At 36.0% G+C, this 16,870-nt stretch overlaps 3 protein-coding genes across 21 annotated transcripts in view; all 3 read left to right on the forward strand.

Annotated features, from left to right (window-relative positions):
* Nucleotides 1-3,921, forward strand: part of LOC117600737 (uncharacterized) — a 225,489-nt gene extending 221,568 nt beyond the window's left edge. For 8 of the 16 annotated variants that reach the window (XM_034316548.2, XM_034316551.2, XM_076692859.1 and 5 more), the window contains one exon: nt 31-3,844. In XM_034316548.2, coding sequence (XP_034172439.1) covers nt 31-280 — 250 coding nt within the window. In that variant the 3' untranslated portion in view covers nt 281-3,844. Of the gene's footprint in view, nt 1-30 lie in introns of all 16 variants that reach the window. The other 8 variants (XM_034316542.2, XM_034316544.2, XM_034316543.2 and 5 more) reach the window with 4 other exon arrangements.
* A 7,321-nt stretch (nt 3,922-11,242) lies between these two features.
* Nucleotides 11,243-12,819, forward strand: LOC117601074 (BPTF-associated chromatin complex component 1). Of its 3 annotated transcripts, none has more exons than XM_034317348.2 (4): nt 11,243-11,335; nt 11,669-11,760; nt 12,200-12,298; nt 12,394-12,819. In XM_034317348.2, exons 1-4 carry the CDS (start codon nt 11,318-11,320, stop codon nt 12,674-12,676), a joined length of 492 nt encoding a protein of 163 aa, XP_034173239.1. In that variant the 5' UTR covers nt 11,243-11,317; the 3' UTR covers nt 12,677-12,819. The 3 variants fall into 3 exon arrangements, with proteins under 3 accessions (XP_034173239.1, XP_034173240.1, XP_034173238.1); XM_034317347.2 differs by lacking the exon at nt 11,243-11,335 and adding an exon at nt 11,363-11,493; XM_034317349.1 differs by lacking the exons at nt 11,243-11,335; nt 12,200-12,298 and adding an exon at nt 11,359-11,493.
* Nucleotides 12,820-12,985: 166 nt separating this feature from the next.
* Nucleotides 12,986-16,770, forward strand: LOC117601072 (lysosomal dipeptide transporter MFSD1). Of its 2 annotated transcripts, none has more exons than XM_034317344.2 (7): nt 12,986-13,436; nt 14,345-14,621; nt 14,694-15,110; nt 15,187-15,375; nt 15,574-15,686; nt 15,767-16,005; nt 16,112-16,770. In XM_034317344.2, exons 1-7 carry the CDS (start codon nt 13,298-13,300, stop codon nt 16,154-16,156), a joined length of 1,419 nt encoding a protein of 472 aa, XP_034173235.1. In that variant the 5' UTR covers nt 12,986-13,297; the 3' UTR covers nt 16,157-16,770. The 2 variants fall into 2 exon arrangements, with proteins under 2 accessions (XP_034173235.1, XP_034173234.1); XM_034317343.2 differs by having other exon boundaries at nt 12,987-13,436; nt 15,187-15,498; nt 16,112-16,769.
* The last annotated feature ends 100 nt before the right edge of the window (nt 16,771-16,870 follow it).

Raw genomic sequence — 16,870 nt, forward strand, 5'->3', positions numbered from 1 at the left:
TGAAATTGTTAGAATGGCAAATGGTGAAAGGAATGAAAATTTGATTTTCAGAATCCCAGAAACCCAACTAGCAGAGAGACTTCACGGCGATCGTTATTACGCGGACACGAGGATACCCATGTCACCCACGACGATTCACCCCGCACCAGGTCACCACCCTGGTAAAACAGGCGTCAGGGTGGATCTGGGTAACCATATGGTGGGCACCGACAGCCTACACACGATTTTGCGCCCAGAAAACCCACGGAGCCTGAACACGAAAAGCTATTATTACGGCTGACAGGAGGAGGGGGGTGTCCCGCGCGAGGGACGACCCCCGTCCTTGAGCCCGGTACCGGAAGTGAGCACGCGGAAGTACTGCTTTTAATCGAGAGTTTCTAAGGCACGAGCCACGAACGAAGCCGCTGTAAAGCACGTTCGAGAATTAAGCGATCCTCGCCCGTCGATCGATCGTTGTTTTCCTCGAGCGGAAGTTGAGTAATCTTCGTCCTCGCGCCCGGTACCGGAAACAAGCACGTGGTGGTGATGTTTTTCGTATTTTCTTTCTGTTTCGCCAACTACTCGTATTCCGTTAGCGTGTAATTTAGTGGATCCAAAAATTAATTGGAAATTTAATGATCGAACACTGCGATACCGGAAGTTCATTTGAACGCAAGCATACAAAATCTGATATTTCTCTTAGCGAAATCGTTTCATGCGTGCCTATGACCGACACCGGAAGTGAATGAGAGCTTTAGGCCATCCGGTTCAAAAATGTAACACGAGTGTCTGTAAATACGGCTTCGGTGAGCTGGAGAATTCGATCGATAATTCTTCGACCACCGATTGAAAATTCTTATTAATTGTTGAAAATGCTGTTGTTATTAGAGGGTGGTATTTTTAAGATGAACTCGAAATTCTGGGTAAAAATATATTAGCAAAAGTTAAATTGTAAATGAAGAGAGAAATATTTTATGCGTGTAATGTTCGTACTGCGACCGGTACCGGAAGTGAGTCGTCAAGTCTGAGAAAGCGAATATCATTGTACCTAGATTTTGATATCTAAACGAACGGTTCGCATTAAAAAGACAAAAGCAAATTTGAAGACACGATCGATGTTATAGAAAATTTGCACTTAAGCGAGTTTGTTAGAAAATTTCCGAATTAAAAAAAAGACACAATTAAGTGAAAATTAGTTACATTTCAACAACGCGGAATAGTTGTTTGTAAAGAAAGAAAAATTGTCTATAATCGATACAATAATTTCTATTTTCTAAAGTCGGATACTGGAGCGTTTTTAAATTGTAAGAATTCCTTAATTAACCAAACTAATTACGAATAAAATATAATGATCGAATTGTACCAGTAACGACGTAGTAAAGTTAAAGGAAAAATTAACACTGCCTGTTTAACGGTAATAATAACAATAACAAATTGATAACCTACGTATACGTACAATAATCTATTGCCAAGTTATGTTCTTTCTTTTTAACAAAAATCACGCACATGTTTCTTCGGTTGTTTGAAAGCTACATAAAGAAATGATTTCTTGTCGAACGATCAAGAAGACTGTCTGCAAAACTTACTGCCTAATCGACGAGAAAACAAAAATACGGGTCTTTTGTTATGAATCAGAATTTTCTGTTTCTCGCTCTTTCGTGGCACAAGTTATCACGCTCATCACGCTGCATTAATATAATCATACTAATCAACAGTATCGCTCAAACTCCTCTCGATTGAAATCCAATACACAGGAACAAGGTGTTAACGATCAGATAAATTGATTGACGAACGAAAACGACACGATCGAACAAAACGAATCGACGATCGATCGATCTCAACATATAATAATCATCTCACAGTCTCTAAACAATTAGCACGTTAAACAAACAATAAAAAAGAATACGAGAAAAGTAGAAAACAGGTCGATGGAGTATCTAATCCCGATCGATTCGGATCGATCGCGATTAAAAATCATGTAAGTAGCCATAAGTCCTGTGTGAACAGGAAATCGGTTGATCTCAACGAAGTTACAGCGGTTTTGTACTTCGACTACAGGTATGCAAATGAGATGCACCGCGAAACGACTTTTATAGAGAAACGATCTGTATGTATATCACGCTGTAAATAGGAACAATGTAATTTACTGTAAGTGTTGAGAAAGTTAATTGAAGAGAGTAAGAGATAAGAGTGCATGCGAGAGAGAGATAGAAAGACAATGTACCTAAAAATATTGAGAGTGTAACTTAAATCGAAAGACGTTTCTTATAGTCGTGAATTACTTTCCGTGCCATCGATTTATCGATTCTACGACCATTAAGTAGTTCTTTAACCCAACATCAACGTTTTATAGAAGTTCATTTTTAAGCGGCTGTAATTTTAGATTAATCGTTTCGTCGACCATCATTGTTAGCAGATAAATAATGATAACGTTTATGCATTAATTCTAAGAGAAAAAGTTATTAGTTCTATGTAGATTTTTATATTAGCTACGATTCCGAGGCTCGTTTATAATTAATTTTCTTTTCTACTATTTCATTATTGTTAAGGTTTAACAGGATTTTGTAAGATTTTAACCCTTAAATGACAAATCATTTCTCTAACTTTTGTTATTGAAATTGAAGAAATCGATTGATATTTATTTTTACAATTAATTTAGAGACAGATATTTCTTTAAATAATCTCCCAAAGTATCGCCTCATTAATTAACTGATATATTATACTAATGTTAATAATATAGTTTAAGATGCCCGTAATTTATTATCTCCCAACTATTTCTTTCCTCGTTAAGTTTTCATTTTACTATTTTCTTAAAATCGATGGACGCGTCCAAGATATGTACACTCGGTTATTAATAATCTACCTTGGGTCCAAGATGACCCATGGGTAATGGCTCAACAGAATGAAAATTGAAGCGAAACAAAGGTTGAGATGTTAGAATGTATCGAGATTGAAAGGGTTAAATATCGTTCGTAGATTCACATAACGCACCACGTATTCAGTAAGCATTCTGTTTTTATAAATAAACCTAAACGTATACCCGTACAATACGTTAATAGTGAATACTTATTATTAATCAGTTTGTAATTTATTTTTAGTATTTGAGCACTTTTCTACATTTAACTTTACCAAAGAGACTAATCTTTACTTTCTTCCTCATTTAACGGTACGTGACTTTAAATTTTAATACTTATTTCTTTTCTTTAATATAAATGATTTAAAATCAATATTATATTATAGAAAATGAATTAGATGGTATGTGAATTATTGTAAATTACAAGGATTACCAGGCATCGTTTTCTATATTCCATAAGCAAGAGTGATTGACGTTTTCATTATTATATTTAATACTATGCAATTTATTATTTATTCGCACGTACCATCGTAAATAATTAAGAAAGCATGTAAAATTGTACCAAAGGAAAATTATGAATATAAGTAATTAAGGGGCTCGGAATCGAAATGAAGATTTTTGTAAATTTTATTCCACTCATGTTCGTTTCGAAATGTTTCATCAACGAACATGAAATCGTCAAATCAAGATAATTATCTGTATCATGATCTGTAATTTACGTTATTAATTTGCATTCATTATTTATTCGATAATATTGTTCTACATGAATGTAATTTTCCTATAATATATAACAATTCACGCATACGAACTTTAGTTTTACTTTTTTTCATTCATACTAATATTGCAGTTCCGAAAATAAATTTTGAATTTAAATCATTGTTTTCCAAAAAAAATTTTGAATCGTAGCACTTAGCTTGATAGCGCTTTCTAAAAGTAATTTTTAGAAAGCGATATCAATTACCAGGTCACACCACGAGGAGGTGGCTACGATAGTGACCCACCTGAAACAAATACCCTACAAAATACACAACATAAAATAGCAATTTAAACAATAAAATGCTGAAATAAAAAACATTAACATCCTAATATCAGTGAAAATCGAAAAGATAACAATTTCAACAATAAAATGCTGTAATAATAAAACATAATTAATAACATCGTAATATCTCAGTAACAATAGAAATAGTAAAATTCGGAAACAAAAAACATAATGAACATTACAACCTCAGAACCATTTAATAAAGGATGTTATCGAGAATGTAAGAATCGAGAAAATAACGATTTCAACAATAAAATGCTGTAATAGGAAAGATGATTATTAACATCATAATCTTAGTAACAATTAAGAAAATAAAAATTTCAATAATAAAATGCTGTAAAAGAAAAGATAATTATTAACAACGTAATCTCAGTAACAATTGAAACAATAAAATTCGGAAACAGAAAACATAATGAACATTGCAACCTCAGAACCATTTAATAAAGAATGTTATCGAGAATGTAAGAATCGACAAAATAACAACTTCAACAATAAAATGCTGTAATAGGAAAGATGATTATTAACATCATAATTTTAGTAACAATTAAGAAAATAAAAATTTCAATAATAAAATGCTGTAAGAGAAAAAATAATTGTTAACATCGTAATCTCAGTAAGAATTGAAACAATAAAATTCGGAAACAGAAAACATAATGAATATTGCAACCTCAGAACCATTTAATAAAGCAAATCATACGAGAACATAAGATGTGATTCATCTGCAAAATCAATAAGAAAGGAATAACTTCCTGAAATAAAATAATAAATTAAAGCAAAAAGGGAGAAATAAAATTGCGATTCGATAACTCAACGAGTTCGATTTTATAAACTCGTAAAATTTCACATGAGAAACAAAACCTGTAAAAGACACACACAAAAAAAATTAGCGAGCATAGTGACAGAATGACTGTCCATCCGAAGATGGAGAGCCATTAGTAGTTCCCCTCTTCTGGGCAAATTTTGCCGGGGCTCTTCAGCATATAGCCTCTTCTTTCTTCGGCAATAGCCTCACAAAAATCACTCGCGAAAATTTTACGTTTGCTCAGACAATTGTAAAAACGTAACACGTAAACGAGCAACGATCCCTTGAATCGCTACTCGCATACCTGCATAATTTTTGCAAATGTCCAAGCAGAAAACACTTTTTAATTTCACTTCACTTCACTTCACTTCACTGCACTTTCACTTTAATACTTCATTTTTGTAATCGGGTCTAGTACCACGACTACGACTTACAAACTAATAAGGCTTGGCCTTGAAAAAATCAAGAGAGAATGCTAAATTAATTAATTGATAAATTAATTAAATTACATTTTCATCTTTTCTCTTGATTTTTGGTTTCCCAACCCCAGATACAAGCTTCTCACGTATTAGAGGAGAATACGAAGAGAAACATGAAAGCTTGTTCTGGCCCTGCCTACTTATAAACTAAACTCAATCACACCAGAAGTAAACTACCTGCCTGCCTATCGCTATATTTAAAAAAGGGCAAAAATCATTCTCACAAAAATTCACTCCACGGTTCTCATACAACCACCCGGGTGCAAAAATGCCTACACCTAGAGAGAACGTCCCGGGACGCCTCCGACACCCGAGTTCAATTCAACTTTCACACTCTAATAAAATCATACCTTTTTGCTGAAATCGACTGACAAATAATAGTGAACATTACGCTAAACTAATACATTTCATTTTCGTATTCGATTGAATTATCTAATGTAAAAGTTTTGCAATTTATTCTTGATAAGTATTTTGCAATGTTATAGTAAGTTAAGATTGTTAATAAACGACACAAATCCCACATCCTAACCACACACACACATGTGGAACTTATATCGTGGTTCACTATTGGTTCACTACTTTTGTCAGTCGCCAAAATATACACTTAAAACTAAACCTTGTCCACCGCCCTCCACCCACGCGAGTACATCTAAGTACCCGAATGAGCTTTGGGCATAAAAATGAACAAGGCCAAAGGTATTTTCACCTACCAGTTTTCTTCATGTGTGCTGAAATGCCTAAGCTAAAACGTATGATTAGCAAAAACTAAAGATGATATTCTCACTTTATTAAAAGTAAGAATATCGGCGAAATTTCACGGCTCCGATTTAGTATATGGGCTGGCCCCCCCAGGGAGTTTTATTTTTAATAAGAGTGACTGGACTTTGCAAATATAAAGCTTGAAGAGCAAATACAGAAAAGCAAAATTGAGCAACTATGACATAAAACATGGTGCACTGCTAATATCAGTTGGCAACGGAGGTTCTTAGGCCCCCTGGACTTGCGCCCGACGCTACATACCACCCACCCCGCCTGGACGTCGTAACGCCAGGACAGAATGCACCCCTTCGCTAAGAGCGCTACCCGCCCGTCCAACACGTTGCATCCAACGTGTCAGATTGACGGACGCCCATAGTATAGACAAAAGGACTACAGTTTAGAATATGGTAACATATTTTCATATGTTCCGTATTCTAAAGCTGCGCCTGCAAAGGCCTAGTAATGCATGGGTTTATCTCCCATGAGATGGTGTTTCACGGTCTTATGCCGCGGAATCCTTGTAACTAATTTGATTAAATAAAATATTGGATTGAGTTTAAAAACCAAAAGGATTCCCACCGAATACTAGTCAGTGCATTGTCATATTTACTCTCGCGTTGGAAATTTTTCGCAACACTAATTAAAATAGAAAATCCTGATCTAAAAACATGACTAGTACATAAACATCTGACGGGCTAATATTTCACTATACTGGGGTATGCGGGTGGATAAATGATTATGTGATAGAGTTCGTGATGCTGAAGTATGAATGATGAGTGTTTAGGGTCGAGAACCGTGAACGTGACAGAATGAATTTGAAGTACGAACGAAGAGCTTTCTACAATGCTTGAAGAGCAAATACTGAAAAGCAAAATAGAGCAACTATGACGCAAAAACGGTGCACTTCTAATATCAGCTGGCAACGGAGGTTCTTAGGCCCCCTGGACTTACGCCCGACGCTACACACCATCCACCCCGCCTAGGAAAGGATGCACCCCTTCGCTAAGAGCGCTACCCGCCCGTCCAACACGTTGCATCCAACGTGTCAGATTGACGGACGCCCCTAGTATAGGCAAAAGGACTGCAGTTTATTAAATGGAACATATGGATGTGCGCCACATTCTAAACTGCGCCTTGAAAGGCCTAGTAATGCATGGTTTTATCTCCCATGAGATGGTGTTCACGGTCTTATGCCGCGGAATCCTTGTAACTAATTTGATTAACTAAATAAAACATTGAGTTTAAAAACCAAAAGGATTCCCACCGAATACTAGTAAGTGCATCGTCATAATTACTCTCGCGTTATTTTTCGCAACACTAATTAAAATAGAAAATCCTGATCTAGCAACATCACTAAAGGGGAGCTTTAAATTATGCTTGAAGAGCAAATATTGGAAAGCAAAATAGAGCAAATATGACTCAACATTCGTCCACTGCTAATATCAGCTGGCAACGGAGGTTCTTAGGCCCCCTGGACTAGCGCCCGACGCTACATACCACCCACCCCGCCTGTTTAAGGCTCTAGGCCCAGGCAGGGTGCACCCCTTCGCTAAGAGCGCTACCCACCCATCGAACACGTTGCATCCAACATGTCCGAGTGGTGGACGCCCATAGTATAGGCAAAAGGACTTTAAGACAGCTTAGCGTATGGGATGCAACATACTTAAATGTTCCGTACTCTATGGCTGTGCCTGCAAAGGCCTAGTAATGCATGGTTTTATCTCCCATGAGGTGGTGTTCACGGTCTTATGCCGCGGAATCCTTGTAACTAATTTTATCAAATAAAAACCAAAAGGATTCCCACCGAATACTAGTCAATATATAGTCATATTTACTCTCGCGCCGGAAATTTTTCGCAACACTACTTAAACTTGAAAATTCTAACAGGGTAATATTTACCCTCGCGTTCAAAATTTTTCGCAACACTACTTAAACTTGAAAATTCTAACGGGGCAATATTTACTCTCTCGTTTAAAATTTTTCGCAACACTACTTAAACTTGAAAATCCGAACGGGATAATATTTACTCTCGCGTTGAAAATTTTTCGCAACACTACTTTAACTTGAAAATCCTAACGGGGTAATATTTCACTACACAAGGGTATGCGGGTGGATAAATGATTATGTGATAGAGTTCGTGAGGCTGAAGTGCGAATGATGAGTGTTTAGGGTCGAGAACCGTGAACGTGACAGAATGAATTTGAAGTATGATCGAAGAGCTTTCTATAATGCTTGAAGAGCAAATACTGAAAAGCAAAATAGAGCAACTATGACGCAAAAATGGTGCACTTCTAATATCAGCTGGCAACGGAGGTTTTCGGGCCCCCTGGACTTTCGCCCGACGCTACATACCACCCACCCCGCCTAGAACAGGGTGCACCCCTTCGCTAAGAGCGCTACCCGCCCGTCCAACACGTTGCATCCAACGTGTCAGATTGACGGACGCCCATAGTATAGACAAAAGGACTGCAGTTTATTAAATGGAACCTATGGATGGGCGCCACATCCTAAACTGCACCTTGTAAGGCCTAGTAATGCATGGGTATATCTCCCAGAGATGGTGTTCACGGTCTTATGCCGCGGAATCCTTGTAACTAATTTGATTAATTAAATAAAACATTGAGTTTAAAAACCAAAAGGATTCCCACTGAATACTAGTAAGTGCATCGTCATAGTTACTCTCGCGTTATTTTTCGCAACACTAATTGAAATAGAAAATCCTGATCTAGCAACATGACTAAAGGGGAGCTTTAAATTATGCTTGAAGAGCAAATATTGAAAAGCAAAATAGAGCAAATATGACTCAAACATTCGTCCACTGCTAATATCAGCTGGCAACGGAGGTTCTTAGGCCCCCTGGACTTACGCCCGACGCTACATACCGCCCACCCCGCCTGTTTAAGGCTCTAGGCCCAGGCAGGGTGCACCCCTTCGCTAAGAGCGCTACCCACCCATCGAACACGTTGCATCCAACGTGTCCGAGTGGTGGACGCCCATAGTATAGGCAAAAGGACTTTAAGACAGCTTAGCGTATGGGTTGCAACATACTTAAATGTTCCGTACTCTATGGCTGTGCCTGAAAAGGCCTAGTAATGCATGGTTTTATCTCCCATGAGGTGGTGTTCACGGTCTTATGCCGCGGAATCCTTGTAACTAATTTTATCAAATAAAAACCAATAGGATTCCCACCGAATACTAGTCAGTGTATAGTCATATTTACTCTCGCGCCGGAAATTTTTCGCAACACTACTTAAACTTGAAAATTCTAACTTAGTAATATTTACTCTCGCGTTGAAAATTTTTCGCAACACTACTTAAACTTGAAAATCATAACGGGGTAATATATCCCTACACAAGCGTATGCGGGTGGATAAATGATTATGTGATAGAGTTCGTGAGGCTGAAGTGCGAATGATGAGTGTTTAGGGTCGAGAACCGTGAACGTGACAGAATGAATTTCAAGTTCGAAAGGAGAACTTTATACAATGCTTGAAGAGCAAATACCGACCCCTCTGGGGGCCAGCCCATATACTAAACTGATGCCAATTTCAAGAGTAAAATCGGAAAAACGTTTCAATTTCAAGAGCGATTTCGTTATCAAAGTAAGTAGTTATAGTAATTTATAGTATTCATGCTTATTACTTTGATATTGAAATCCGCTCATCGCGAAATAAATTCTTGTACATATAAAAAAGAAAATGTATTGTGAAGTCGGAGGGTCATCCGACTTCTCTACATTTTTAAACTTGAAATCTATATGTGTAAATATGTACAAGAAAACCCTATCCTGAGCTAAGGCATAAAATACACAAAAAAGCAATTTGCACGATTATCATTGTATATAATGATACAGTGATATTCGTGGGTCACTATGCTCGCTCAAAAAGTAAAAATTACAACCAATTCCCGTGTCGCTACGGACCATTCGTCCTACGACATGATGGGAACCGGAGGAACTTTAAAGCATGCGACTCACCGAACGTTGACTTGCACCACTGCATTCGCAACGCATCTTAGAATTGACCCATGATCAGTGGCTCGTCACAGAAATGGTACCCTCATTTTGACCATAATACTTTCCTGAAACCCAAAAGATCACGATTCTTGAACGATATACATTTCCGTTTAACTTTTGTATTATAATTAACGTATACAAATATATTCATGCAAACATGTAATAAACAACTATTTGTAACTTCGCAAATATCTCAATACCCATGCAAATTTAAAAATACGCATGCAAAATAACACGACCATCACCGGACCATAAAACACAGTAATACATTTGCAAAAGTATGGCAAAATACATAGGGAACTACACCACAGAACACCATAAAATATTTGTCAAAGTACGGTAAAACACGTGAGAAACTACACCATAAAACTTGTTAATAAATCCGTATAAATATGTCAAAACACATGGGGAGCCACACCATAAAACACCATAAAGCACATGCGTATACATTCCAAAATGCAAGGGGTACCACACCATAGGACACACTCATGCACTTCATAAAACACTGATAAATCCGCATAAATATTCCAAGATGCATGGGAAACACCATAGACACACACACTAATACATGTGATAACACATGGGAGGCCACGTGTACTAACACTCGCGTTATGAACGCGTACCTGTTATACGTGACAGGTAGATCCGTACACCTCGGCGGTCGCGACAAAACTGACTAAATTTAACCCCGCTCTAGGTCGAGCACCGATAACAATAGGAGATGCGCGCCGCGGTGCGCAATCAAGCGTGACGTTCCGCTTCACTGCTCTCGCGCAAACTACTTTGAATCGAATTTGACATTTTTGTTAATAACAGTTAGTTAATAACAATTTATAATTTTATAATTCTTTGTTAACTAACTTATTGTTATATTTTTGAAAATTTTTTATGTTTCTACATTTTTGCGCAGATATATTGCAAGATTTTATTTAATTAAAATTTTATATTTTGCAATAAATAATTAATAAATTATATGTATTAAAATCTTACATTATATTTTTTTTTACATCTCCACGTCGATATTCAGTTTCTCCAGTTGCGTGAGTAATCTAATAAACGTGTTTAATCTTAATTCCTAATTACGTTTATCTGCCTAAGTGTTGTATGTTAATTAAAGACAAGTTTTGAGGCGCATATATGAATCTTATGTTTTGAATAATTTTAATATTATTCATACAAGTCTTTAGTATTATATACACCCTGAAAATCTAACATCAACTAAACCCCATCGCAGAGTAGTTTAAAAGATGGGAGATAGGGAGAAAAAAGAAACAACAAGGAAGTTACAGGTTCTAGTTGTTTAAAGGAAAAGATTCTGAGAACGACGCGAGATGGCAATAGCGTACATTTGCTCGTCTGATGGCGAAGTACGGGTACAACACAAATTGACATGAACTCTGCGAGCAAGGTAAGTTAAAAGGCAGTTGTTGTCGCCGATTTTAGGGAGTTTCCCGCCATATAACTCTTAACGGTCATTCTCCCCACCGCTCGTCTTTCTTTTTCTACGGGAGTCACGTGCTTTTACCCTCTAGTATTATAGCAATGGAGTCTATGAGTGGGCACAAGGTTAGGTTATGATCACATCTTAAAACGTTTTTTTTATTATTATTATTTTTCTTCCCCATACAATGGTGTGATATATATTATAGTGTATTAACTGTTCAACTAAAATCTACACAAGCAGAAAATTAGTGTTAATTACATACTTGATAGATGGATAAGTATTTCATTATTGTTTTAGGTTGGTGAAATTTTCACTGCAGCCGGAGCAGCATTTAATAAGCTCGGAGAGTTAACTATGCAATTACATCCCACGACGGACTCACCGGCAGGGTAATTGAACAATTAACACATATTGTATTGCTTTTTATTGCAAATATAACAATGAGTTTTATGCTTCCGCTTAAATTCACGCAACCACTATAGACGTTGGAGAAACGCGGGAGGTCACATGGTATCAGTGATTAACCAATGAGAAACCTACCACTAAATATTTAAGTTTCGTTTTCAAACGATCAAACTTGAATAAATCCTTTTATCATTTTTACTTTATTTTATTTTTATATAAATGTGATAAATGTTGTTTATCTTTATACTAAGTTCGAATTTATGTTTTATGTGATCATTAATGAATGTAGATAACCCATTACTGTATGAGATTTTCTTTGTATTTCCAATGATATGATAATCACGACTTGTATTGATATTGCTTTACCGCAAAATAACATCTGGCTGTATTTTTACTTAACTTCCTGTGTCGCTTAATCTGTAGTAAATGGACTGACGAGGAAATTGAGATGCTCCGTCACTCGGTAAAGACCTTCAGCGAAGATTTGAACAAAATAAGTGAGCACATCAAGGGACGAACGGTGTAAGTTAACAAAGGCTGCATCGAGCCCACGGTTGTTCCTCAATTTCTCTGCGTCAGTCTCGACGCCATATTAACCGGTCAATTCGACCTTTCAGTTCTCAGATTCGAACAACATTAAAGAAGAAAGCATTCGAAGAAGCTGGAATGCCGATCAGACAACAAATGTTATCCCAACAGTCAACGCAACAGTCGACAGTTGTTCAACAACAGCAAGTATCGAAACAACAAACGGCGAATCAAGGGTTAATGGGGAAATCGGCGGAGGTAACGCTAAATATGTTAAATGCACCAGAATCGGAAGTGGACGTTGAAGGATTACCCGAAGAGTGTCAAGTGAAGCTCGAATTCGAAGGCGCGACAGAAGAAGTTGCTTCTTAAGAGTGTAACCTCTTAGGATCCAACTTTTCATATCCCAAACTCTAAATTTAAGATAATTTTCATATAAAATACATTTAGCGTTAAGTTATCATTATGTACATTCGTTAATAAGTTATGTTTCTCAATAAATTTATAAAAATCAATATGGTGTCTGTTTCAATGGTGTCCCTTTTACCGACCAATTTACTAGCGCTTAGAGGGCGCCACGAAGCGGAAAATCAAACGGAACCTATAGACGTTGTTGGCAACATTTCCATCCTCCTGTTACGTTAGAGATTTTTTCGTTAATCTTGTGGTACTTAGTAGTTTCGTGACTAACGTTAGATCATTCCCATGACGCGTATGGACGATTGACAGATTAGCAATGACACGATTGGTCGCGTACCTAACTTACTCGAGCAGTTAATCGACAGCGTTCACGAGCTGATCTTTAATGTAATCCGTTTTTTCTAAATTGAGTTACAGCTGTCTTGTTTCATTACAAGATTGACTTATCTGTGTCTGATCAATGTGTAATGTTTAATACGGTGAACTTAAGTGGTCGTCTGCAATTCGAGGCACCTGTGGCTGTGCCTTTTTGTTGTAAACACTAAAACAACCATCAGGAATACCCGACGGACCATGGAAGGAGGCATATTGCAAAGTCCAGATACTACTCTGGACAGATCCGACGATGAGATCGCTCTACAAGGATTCTGCAGTCCTAAAAAGGCACCATACAGGTTTCTCGGACTAGCATTGATGTGCCTCTTAGGCTTCGGTACGATGGCCAATACAATGTTATCAAAGCGTGACTGAGTAGCCATTGTTTATATCTAATCATTTTTGTTTCCGTACATTGTGATCTCATTGCAGGCGCGTTATCTTTGAACTATAAACAACTTTTAGTATTTATTTTTGATACATTTTTGGAACATTCTTATTTGTTTTTAATGAATGTATTTTGAAAACTTAACGCTTAATGCAAAGTTTACATTTTAATAAATAAAATCACGTGTGATACGATTTTATAATTATTATAAAAATTAATTTTATGAACGACACTAAAACGAATTAAGTTTCATTGAAACTTAAAATTATATTTCATTTATTTGCGCGAATATTTGACCAACAATAAATTTTAATACCCTTTTATGCTATTTACGTTTCTCATCGCTTTATTTATTCACGATAATTAAGTTGTTGTTATGTTTATTTGAAACAAAGGGAATGTTTTCCAAGAAACGTTGGATAATCGCACTTAACATGCATATTTCTGATAAACGTTTTGTTTGAGTGAACTAAACGCGCGCGAGTAATTAACAGTTTATCTAATTGGGCTTTAATTTTTTTTTTCGTTATTAATATGCATGCACACATCGCTTTGTGTTCACTTCGATAATAACGAGAGTATCGAAAAGTAATTTTTCTCTTATCTCCGAAGTTTTATCTGTTCTATATTAATATCCCGATATGGAAATAACAGTAAGGTTCCTGTTAAAAATAATATAAAATATGCTCGATGTGCGTAAATTATGAATCACGTTTTTCGACAGCTCTTTCGAGGATCATTCTCTCGAATGATTAGGTCATTGACCCGTCCAAGATGATTCGCTTATCTCGCGTCTGCAATTTCACTCCGTACCATAATTAATCTAATCAAATCCTCTTCTTTCTTTTCTTTTTAAGGTTCGTATTTCTGTTTTGACAATCCTGGAGCTTTACAGGATAATTTCAAAACTGATCTACATATGTCCACTAGCAAATTCGTTTGGCTTTATTCAATTTACTCCTGGCCGAACGTGGTTCTCTGTTTCATTGGTGGATTTTTGTTGGATAGTGTCTTCGGTGTACGTTTAGGCACAGTTATATACATGGGACTCACTTTAATTGGACAGATAATATTTGCAACAGGAGCTATGGTCAATACATTTTGGGTGATGATGCTTGGACGTTTTATTTTCGGGTATGTATTTTATCATAAGTTATTAAGAACCTCAGTCACTAGTGTTAGCATTAATTTTTATATCTTTCATAGTATTGGTGCAGAATCATTAGCTGTTGCTCAGAACAGTTATGCTGTTCTATGGTTCAAGGGAAAGGAACTCAATATGGTATTTGGTTTGCAATTGAGTTTTGCAAGAGTTGGATCCACTATCAATTTTTTGGTAATGGAACCAATCTACAATTATGTGTCCCAATATTACAAAGGTCCAGAGTGTATTGGCATAGTTCTCTTTCTTGCTACTCTCACACTTGTGGGTTCTATGATCTGTGCATGTGTATTGGGTATCATGGATAAGCGTGCTGAGAGATTACTGAGAAGAGGAGAGGGACAAGAAGCTAAAACTGTTAGTTTAACAGATGTTAAAGATTTCAAGCCAATATTTTGGTTAATTGCTTTCATTTGCATTGCTTATTATGTCGCAATATTCCCGTTCATCGCCTTAGGAAAGTAAGTATGAATAATAAAAAAAATTCCGTTATCATATTTTGTATATCTACAAATGTTATATAACTCTTTCCTACAGAGTATTCTTTGAACGGAAATACGCTTACGAACCAACAAATGCAAATACAGTTAATTCTCTTGTATATTCCATATCAGCTATCGCATCTCCGATTTTGGGATATCTGGTCGATAAAACTGGGAAAAACGTTTCATGGGTATTTATAAGTATTTTAGCAACGATAGTAGCTCATGGACTACTCGCATTCACGTATGTGAATCCTTATATCTGCATGATTCTTATGGGAATAGCATACTCTATGCTTGCTAGTAGTTTATGGCCATTGATTGCTCTTGTTATCCCAGAATACCAGCTTGGTACTGCTTATGGAATGTAAGTAAAGCTTACTGCACTCTGAACAGCTAGAGACAATGAAATTCTTAGTTTTACAAAATCTCTTGTTTGCAGCGCGCAGGCTGTACAAAATCTGGGTTTAGCAGTAGTTTCAATATTAGCGGGCATAATTGTCGACCGAGGTGGTTACTTCATCCTTGAGATGTTTTTCTTAACTTGGTTATGGAGTATGTCTTTTATTTTTTCTACATTATAATCGTTCGAATAATTCTACAAAAATTCTTAATTAACATTCTTTCAATAACAGTTTCGTTGATAACTTCTATTGCAATCTGGGTGTCAGATATAGCGACAAGCGGTGGTTATCTAAATATGACACCAGGTCAAAGAGAAAAATATGCGGAAATTCGACGTACACCGGAAAGTCTCGAAAGGGAAAAATTATTACCTCCGGAATCTACTTCAGATTTGTCAACTGATGATCTTTTACAGCCGCAATCTGATATCAGCATAAGAAATCGCTATCTTGCTCGTATTGGAGGAATGGTAATTGTTATACATAAATTTCTTCTGATATTTTATAGTTCAGACAGTATTATAAAAATAACTATACAACGGTATGTAATTTAACTAATTTGTTTTACGTTTTTAGGTACCTCCTAATGTCAAACCGACGATCTATCGACCATTACGATGATGAATTTCATTTAGAATTAAATTTGGAAAAGAAATAGTTATGTTCGTTTAAAATCTCGTTAAAAAGATTTGCTCACTGTGTCTTCCTCTCACATAGCATTAATCTGTGATAATTTTTTAATTGATATGTTGAAAGCCAAGTACGAATCATTTTTAACAAGTCGACAAATAGATTTTTAATTGATAGTTTATAAACGTCGACGAGTTGACAAATGACAAATCTATATATCATTTAGTTTAGCATTAACTGTAACTATAAATTTTAATCGTAATACAACTTATTAAGTACAATGGAGCAGCATGTTTATAATACAAATAAATCAAGAATTATTTTCTACCTCTTGTTTAAACAGAATATATATATATATGTAAAGATGTTTAATTACTTATTTTTTATGATACGTAATAAGTTGTAACATGTAAGCATAATGTTTGAACAAAAAAGAAAATTTATGCAACTGTCTGTATATGGCTTTCTTTTGTAGCTACTAATGCTAATTTAATATATAATGTACAATTTATTTTATATCGAAAGCTTAGCAATTGTGAAATCCAAAAAAGGTTCATAAATAGCTTTTTATGCTGTATGATAAAAGACAAAATGAAATTTTCATATTTTCTGAATAATTCTATTCGTGTAAAATGTTTTATGTTTAGCAAATATAATAAAATTTTACATGCAAGACTTTAAAACTGACTTATGCGTTTCTTTTCC

This window comes from Osmia lignaria, chromosome 16 (genome assembly GCF_051020975.1).
Source record: "Osmia lignaria lignaria isolate PbOS001 chromosome 16, iyOsmLign1, whole genome shotgun sequence".
Lineage (NCBI taxonomy): Eukaryota > Metazoa > Arthropoda > Insecta > Hymenoptera > Megachilidae > Osmia > Osmia lignaria.